Source organism: Poromitra crassiceps (genome assembly GCF_964638095.1).
Source record: "Poromitra crassiceps genome assembly, chromosome: 2".
NCBI classification, from domain to species: domain Eukaryota; kingdom Metazoa; phylum Chordata; class Actinopteri; order Beryciformes; family Melamphaidae; genus Poromitra; species Poromitra crassiceps.
In genome coordinates, this window is record NC_139624.1 from 81,150,894 (window position 1) to 81,159,894 (window position 9,001).

Sequence of the window (9,001 nt, forward strand, 5' to 3'; positions counted from 1 at the left end):
GACCACTTACCACAAAAGAGCAAGACTGACATCTGCTGTCCTCTCGCAAAACCTCATTCCACTCTCGCGCTGCAGGCTCCTCACACACAGTGGCTACAGTAGTTGATACAGTAGTTGTTGATACTGTAAATGTACATACTACATACATACTGCAATTCAAAAGAAAAGCCCCAGAGTAAACATAAACTTCTGAAAAGGCAAGTTTGGAATTTGCATCAATATCACCCAGAAGAGATCAAACCAAATATATCCGACACCCCTATTTTAGCGGCTTGGAGTTGGTTTAGTCCACAACCTCATACCCGGAAGTAGTAGTAAATATTTACATTTTGGAACGCATTTGCAGCAAACAACGTACATTCCTTCCACGCTCTTAACCAATCATCACTACTCATGCCTAAACCCAACCTCCTCATGCCGAAACCTAACCAGTCATCACTCCGCAATCCCTAAACCAAGGGCGGGACTTGGCGCAAATGCGGTGAGGGGAAAATTATGAAAGCTGTCAAGACATCATATGATTCCATCCACCTGACCCGAGGGACCCGAGTGACTACAGTTAGCAAGTGGTCTTTGACTTTGAGAAGCTGTCATACTTTTGTCTGCTCAAATTTGCTAGCATACAATATTCTCGGCTGAGTAACGTTAGCTCTTTCACGTCAACCGTAGTCTGAATTATCTGAACGTGTTTGAAACACAGTTTCGCACCTAAAGTTAGCTGCTAGTAGTTTAGCTAACGTTAGCTTCCTTTGCAGGAAAACACTTACGTAACGTCAGCTTTCAACCACTGAACGTTACGTAACGTCAGCTTTCAACCACTGAACGACGCGAGTGTGTGCCTACGAGTTTGTGAAAATGGACAAGATTGCAAAAGGTGGGTGAAATGAAGTGTGGAACAATCTTCTCGTATATGTAATGCTGTGGAGGTCTTTGAAATAACCAGCTAATTTGTGTGTTTGTGTGAGGTGAGGGAATGTGCCTGTATGATATAAGGTAACGCGTTACAGATAGGCTATTTGACAGAAAGAATACATTTGATTTGGCTGTGATCAACATACCACACAATGTTCACATTGGGATTTAGTGCTGACAGTATTTGAGATTAATCTGGAATGGCAACTTTTGTTAGTTAGATAATATGTTTGTACAGCACAGTTTGTCTCTGAAGCCACCTCCAGAGAATTCAAGCGGATGCTGGAGGAGGAAGGGTCCAACCCCCTACTTGGAGCCCTCAAAACTCCACACCACCAATATGGCCTGAGAACTACTAGATTGTTCACAGGGCCAATAAGTCACACAAAAAGACACCAGCAGTCCTTCTTACCAAGAGCTTACAGGCTGTGCTCACATTGTCCATCCTTTTAGTTATCTCCTCCCTGTACTGTAGACATGTTATTGTTGTATCTATTCTTGTCTGTTTTCTAACTTGTAAAAAAAACATCTCATTTCATCTTGTGATGCAACAATGTTTTTTCTTTAATAAACTTGAAACTTGAAACTTGAAAGTGCTTTACAGAAAGGGGAAAAACATCAGATAAAAAACACAATAAACAACAAATTAAAAGTGGGCAGCATAAAAACTAAAGTGTGTTTTAAGTAGGGAGTTAAAAGATGATACAGGTTTGCCATCCTGTGTGTGTCCTTCCTGGTTTGAACTAAAACTAATTTCCTCTGTTTCTCCTCCAGATGTGGGTGATATCCAGTCCAGACTGCTAGACCACAGACCCATCACCCAGGGAGAGATCCGTTACTTTCTGAGGGAGTTTGAGGTACGCCCCACCAGCTTGACATTATGATATGATGGGCCCTATACACCTGTTCAGACAGTGACACACACGTCTACACACACTTGTGGTCGAGAAGTTCGGTCTCATTCCCAACGTGTCCAGATGGGACGAATTGTTAGGACCCTTGGCGTCTTCATACCGATTACAAAGATACCCTTTCTTGTCAGAAATCAACGTTCCGGGCGAGGCTAAGTCACATAGCTACGTTGCCCTGTTGTGTCTGAAACTGACGTTACGCGTGAGCAACATCGTTCAGTTGCTTTGGAAGCCCAACATCCTTGTTATCCTTGTGTCTTGAACATAACATGTTGAAGTACCGTAGGTTACTGGCACCTCAGGGTTTAGGGGCGTCTAGAGATGCAACTTTTTTCATCAATTTCCTTAATCGATTAATTTGTAATGTTAACACGTTCACTGCCAATGACGAGTTGACTCGTCAAACACAATCCAACCGTTCACTGCCAATGACGAGTTGAGACGTCAAAAAAAAATCGTTTTTTTTTTTTTGACGGTGGGACGTGGATCAACGCTCCCCACGTCTCCTATAAAAATATTGGAGTCAGCGAACGTGTACAACCCATTCCACGGACCCACTAAGTGGCGACAGTGCTCTCCACACTAGGAAAAGCAGAGCCAAAACTGTAGGGTAACGCGCGAGGAAACCATTCTCTACTGTAAAATGGATTGGCGAAAACGCTTTCACTTTCGCGCATTATCGCGCTGGGAGCTGGCGGTGGGGGATTCCAAAAATAGACTGGGTGAAAAACACAGTTTGAAACACGCAGCATAAAGCCTAGAATCGCACAAAGCTTCATCAAAGCTCTCAAACCCAAGAAACAAGTGAGCCCTATCCACACTCGCTGCCAGGGAGGGAGGCTGCTCAAACTCGCAGCAGCAGCAGCAGAACACTCGCTTGTGACAAACGCAGGCTGAAAGCCACCAGACACGCCCACGGAGGGAGGAGTTTGAAGGAGAGGGCGTTCAGAACTATATTGTTTAGATGTCTGATCTCTCACTGATGCCAAAAATAAATGGTTAAAGTGACTGTTCTGCCTGTTTGATTGAATTTCACAAAACTGCGATTATCTCAGCTTTCACTCTCAGACGCTGAAACCATGCTGTACTCAACGGCTAATATCTACATAACTACTAACTCTACAAACTAACTCTTTTAGACAGAGAAAGCACACATTCTATTAGTACTTTTGTGAACTTTGTGTTCACAAACTCCAAGCAGAAAATAATCCTCGGCTCTTGTAAAATGAGCTAGAATCCTCAAAAAAACCCTCTGGCAGAACCTACCTACAGTAAAAAAAAAAAAGGCTGGCAGTGAATGTGTTAATTAATCAATTACTATATTAAAAACAGCTTTTGACATACAAAATGCAGTGTTTTACACCTGTCTTTAGGCCTACTCAACAAGTTAATCAACCAACTAAACTCACTGCATTAGCTGTCATTGTGCTTGTGGACATGATGTATTTCAACATTGTATTACAATGTTTACACTGAATTACTGTTGTCTTTTTGGGTGTAATTCTCCCACACTGGAGTTTTTTTGTCTGCTTTCTTAGCTTTCTTCTTCCTCTATATGAGCAGCGAAAGTTATATTTTGCTCTTGTGGTGTTAAATCATTTCAGCAAAGAACATAAAAATGAGAAAATTCCATTTAGGTGCATGCTGGCCTGGCTCATTGGAATGGCACTAACACCTACTGTATAATGAAACCATCATTAATGTTATTGGTAGGGGTGGGACAAAATATCGATACTCACGGTATCGCGATATTTCCACTTGCGATACGTTATCGATACACTGGCACCAAGTATCGATATGTTTATTTAAAAAAAAATATATATATATATATAGGCTACCTCGCCTACTCCTGTGTCCCACAATGCAAAGTGCTGGAACGGTCACATGTTTTTCTTGTTACAAATTCCATTCTTAGTTGTGCAGTAATGTTAACATGGAGCACAAGGAGATAAACAAGAACACAGTAATGTTAACATGGAGCACAAGGAGATAAACAAGAAATAAGGGCGGATGGGAGAGCATAACAGGAGTTTAGTTCCAGTTGAGAGGGCAACAAGGTATAACCTACATTTATTTGTTTCATAAAATTAGAGTTTTTAGAGTGCTTCTAATGGAGTTTTAACGTTTTATCTAGCTGCATAATTTAAATAAAATACGTAAAAAATCATCTCATCTCTCCTGTGTCATTTCACTTATACAGTAGCACAAGTCGGTCTGATAGGATTAGCCTGGTAAGTTAAATTAATGTAACAAGAAAAACCTGTGACCGTTCAGCACTTTGCATGGGCAAATAAATACTGTTAGTACAGGTGGTTCCGAATACAGCCACTGACTCCCTACCAGCTCCAGGAGTGATGCTGTGTAGTTGAATTTTGTCCAACTTAATAAAGACAAAACAGAGATAATTGTCTTCGGCAAAAAAGAAGATAGGCTCAAAGTTACTGCTCACCTCGAATCCCTATCTCTGAAGCCAAAGGACCAGGTAAAAAATCTTGGCATTATTATTGACTCTGATCTAAATTTCAACTCCCACATCAAGCTTATAAGAAAATCTGCCTTCTATCATCTAAAAAATATAGCAAGGATTAGAGGCTATATGTCCAAACAAGATCTTGAAAAACTAATTCATGCTTTCATTTCTAGCAGGCTAGACTACTGCAACAGTCTTTTCAATGGTCTTCCCAAAAAAGCTGTTAAACAACTTCAGCTCATTCAGAATGCGGCTGCTAGAGTTCTAACAAGAACCAAGAAAGCTGAACACATTACACCAGTTCTCAAATCCCTGCATTGGCTGCCAGTAAATCTTAGAATAGACTTTAAAATTCTGCTAATAGTTTACAAATCTCTCAACGGGTCAGGCCCACACTACATCTCTGAAATGCTTCTACACTATGAACCATCCAGATCCCTGAGATCTTCAGGCACTGGTCTACTAATTGTCCCAAGGACCAAATCTAAACATGGTGAAGCCGCGTTCTCCCACTATGCCTCTCATAACTGGAACAAACTCCCTGAACACATTAGATCTGCCCCTACTCTGCCTATTTTTAAATCCAAGCTAAAGACCTTTATGTTTACTCTTGCTTTTAACTGCTACTAAACTACTGCCTCTCTCGGCCTGTAATTTTAAAAAGATTTTTCCTGTACATTTCCAACAAATGGACTGTACATGTAATAATAATACTGAAGAGTGCCTTGTAACTTATTTAAAACAGAAATAATGTTTCATGTTTGTTAATTTGAGTATATATTTTAACTAAAACTGTCGGCTGTGTTTTTTATGTGTTTTTTATATGTGCATTGCTTTGCTGCTTGTTTTTTCGATTATTTTTTTGTAAAGCACCTTGAATTGCCTTTGTGTATGAAAGGTGCTATATAAATAAAATTTGACTTGACTTGACTTGACTTGTAGAGAATCTCCCTACCAGCTCCAGGAGTGATGCTGTGTAGAGAATCTCCCTACCAGCTCCAGGAGTGATGCTGTGTAGAGAATCTCCCTACCAGCTCCAGGAGTGATGCTGTGTAGTGAATTTCCTCACTGGGAAAAATATAGTAGCACATAATATACAGTATATATGTATTTGCTGCTATATTTGCTGCTATGTTTGATGGTGTGTGACGGCACTAAGAGCATTACTCTGCTGCTGTTTAGGAGAAGCGAGGATACAGGGAGTGCAGACTGCTGGAGAACGTCAGTAAGATGGTGGGGGAGACAAACGAACAGGTGCTGCCCAAATGTTCAGAGGGCATGCACGAGCACCTGTGTGACGTCATCACACGATGTAAGTCTCCTCAGTCCTCTCACTTTCACACTTGAGAGTCTTCATTTTACATTGTCGTTTTATGCTTAAATGGTGTCATTCTGTGCTTAAATTGGCACTTGATCAAACACTTCCATTTGTGTCCATGCCTTTTGAAAGAAAATGCACTAATGTATTTTACCATGGGCAGTTCATAGTTGTCTTTACTCATCTGTTATTTCACAGCAGCTAAATATGATGTCGGGGGTGGGAGATACTATGTGTAGTCCTAGTTCTGTTAATCTGTTATTTTATTTAGTAATTTGGTCTGATTCTTACTTCTCTCCCACAGTAGAGGCTGCTAATCACATGGCACAGAGAGTCCAGCAGAGGGAGTTAGAAGCACACCAGGTAACAACTTATGCAAAGGACTGATTTGCAATACAGGCTGAATCTCAGTGTCCAGAGATATGGAGTCAAACTGCTGTTTGTAGCTAGATGCATAGTGTGGAAGCATTAAAGTGTTTCTTCACATTTCAACCACGTAAATAAATGCCATGCAATGCCAGATGAATGTCCGACATGTCCAGCCCCCACCAAAACCTTTTTCTTCCATCTTTGTGTATGTTCTGATGGAGATGAGAACATCCATCTTCCATCTTTGTGTATGTTCTCATCTTTTTGCATCCCTGCAGAGCACCCAGATGCAGGCGAGCATGGATCGCTGTAAGGACGAGTGGAATGAGTTTCTGGTGGAGCAGCAGAGACTGAGAGAAGAGGTGGACGAGGAGCACGCCAAGGCTGTGGGACGCCTCAGCACCCAGTACAGCCAAATGGAGAAGGACCTGCCCAAGTGTCCCAACTTCTGATCAGCTGAAGTCAGACAGTGAGCCAACACACCCTCACCTATCCTATGAACCTTGATGTCTTAAAGGATAATTTCGGTATTTTTCAACCTGGACCCTATTTTCATATTTTGTTACTATTCTTTTTTATGTAATACTAAGTAATGGGTACAGAAATCTTTGAAATTGGTGCAGTATTGACCAAGATGGCTTCATTTGGCAGCCGCTTTGCCCACATGCCCCTACTGCACTAAATCGTTGGAGAAGGAGGGTGAATAAGGTCTGTGGTTAACAAAAGTTTATGGGAACACGAATTTAGGTTGAACAGGATAATCTTCATGAACATTAATCACTTTTATGCCTTTTGAAGCGTTTTCTCAAAAACGCGTTAAAAAAACCCACATTTACGTTCCAAAAGTCATAAAAGTTATTCACGTTTTTGAAGATGATCTTGCTGAACCCAAATTCGCGTTCCCATAAACTTTTGTTAACCGCAGACCTTATTTTATGCATTTAAGTGAAATCCCCATTCTAAAACCACATTCATTCCCCATTTTCCTCTTACGAACCTGGAAGTATACTTCCGGACTCATTCCTGCGGTGCTCTGTTCTCTTTTTTAATTGACCGCAACCTCAGTTTTAAAAAACATCTTAAAACTAAATCAACTTTTTACCATGTCAAAGCATAGCCAAAAGACAAAGGTCTTCGTCTCTCAAGACAAGACACGTTGGCTCCCGCAATTTACAAATCCTCCTGCATATCCGTCTGTACTTCAGGGGATCTCAAAGTTTAAGGCATGATATCCGGTCAAAATAAAGCGAGATATCTGCTCATTTCCCCACTTGTGATAGGCTGAATATACCAACAAACTTCCTCTGTCCAAAGTTTAATGGGCTGAAGTACAGACTGTCTATGGAGCACTCAAAGTTTGTGGAAGAGATAGACTCGCTTGAGATACTACTAAGCAGGTTGACTACTGCAATGGTCCTTTCACAGGCCTTCCTAAAAAGACCATCAAACAACTCCAGCTTGTAAAAAAATGCTGCTGCTAGAATTCTCATGAAAACCTAACGAACCAACCAGAGATAAAGTCCTTACACAGGCTTCCAGTAAGTCACAGAATTTACTTGAAAGCACTGCTGCATGTTTATAAATCACTAAATATGACTGGACCCAATACCTCTCTAAATCATCTCTGCTTCTGGTGTCATTTCACTCTCATATCGTTGATCAGTACGTACCTGCTAGACCGCTCAGATCACTAGAGAGAAATATGTTGGCAATGCCTACCGTCAGAACTAAACATGGCGAAGCAGCTTTTAGCTACTATGCTGCTCAGCTCTGGAACAAACTTCCTGATGGTATCAAAGGTGCTCCCACTGTAGCCAGTTTCAAATCTAGACTTAAAACAAAACTGTTCTCCGATTGTTGTTGTGCAACTGTGTTCAAATCAAATGCACTGTTCCCTTTTAGTCTTGTATTTTTGTGTGTTCTATTATTCCTCTGTGTTCCTTTATCTGTCCATTTGTAAAGCACTGTGAATTGCCTGTGTATGAAATGCTATATAAATAAACTTGCCTCGTGTGTGAGCGCCCAGTGCCAAGGATCTGTTCTGCATGTGTGAAATGAGACCGTTGCCATTGATTGATGTGTTACTCAAAATCGCAATATGAACTTCTGCTGTTTCAAGTCACAGAGGCAGTAATTCATTTCTTCAGTTTGCTCCAAACTGGATTTATGAACAAGGCGTTTTAGAGCTGCAAGTAATCTGTGGTCCAACGCTTTTCTTTAAACAAATTTTAAAGTTGTAAAGGATTTATTACAAGAAAAACTTGCAAAGATATAAATCACAGCATAATTCGCAATTAGATTTTTTTTTGTCAATACAGTTCAGCCCAGTTGGCGCAGACACAATGTGCGTAGAACCCCTGCTCCAGAGTCAACATTTTCCAAATCAGAAATATGACAGTGTGATTAACACATGGAATATGTACGGCATGCAAAAGGTCTGTAAAATGTCACGTTTTTTAAACAAGCAGTCACTTGATTTTTTTTCTCTTTTGGCTGTGAAGTTTTAAACATTTCAGGATTTTTAATGGATTCCTGCCTGAAGGGTGCTGATGATGAATCTGTATCGGCCTCCATTTGAAAGAAAAACTGGAATTTGGCACCGAGACGAGATATTCCAAGCACTGAAAGAGAGGTCATTAACTGTTGGAGGTGCCATTCAGAGCAGGTGTGTTTAGAGCACAGGTTGAGCGCTGTCGAAATGGGCTCAAACAGAACCACTTCCAGAACAAGCCGTGTCTCACCAGCTCTTCAATGTTCGGAACATGTGACCTCTGACATCAGCTTCAAGTAAACCAACTGTCTGAAGTGACTTACTGTCATCAGCAGCAATAAATTGTTGATCCATGTTTATGTTGCACTATGTTTGCATTGCCACCTTGAATCTGATTTTAATACATTTCACAAATCCAATATTTCCATACAGAAAACGGGGAAAACATTAAAATCTGGTCTTGTGTGTGTGTGTGACGTTTATGGTTAGATGGCAAGACAACATAAGAGTACCACTAGTTTTATATACAA

The 9,001-nt window shown here is 40.8% G+C and overlaps 1 protein-coding gene across 1 annotated transcript; it reads left to right on the forward strand.

Annotated features, from left to right (window-relative positions):
* Window positions 1-544: 544 nt before the first annotated feature.
* Window positions 545-8,000, forward strand: bloc1s5 (biogenesis of lysosomal organelles complex-1, subunit 5, muted). The gene is made up of 5 exons (XM_083654807.1): window positions 545-874; window positions 1,687-1,769; window positions 5,476-5,605; window positions 5,916-5,974; window positions 6,259-8,000. Exons 1-5 carry the CDS (start codon window positions 856-858, stop codon window positions 6,430-6,432), a joined length of 465 nt encoding a protein of 154 aa, XP_083510933.1. The 5' UTR covers window positions 545-855; the 3' UTR covers window positions 6,433-8,000.
* Window positions 8,001-9,001: the final 1,001 nt, after the last annotated feature.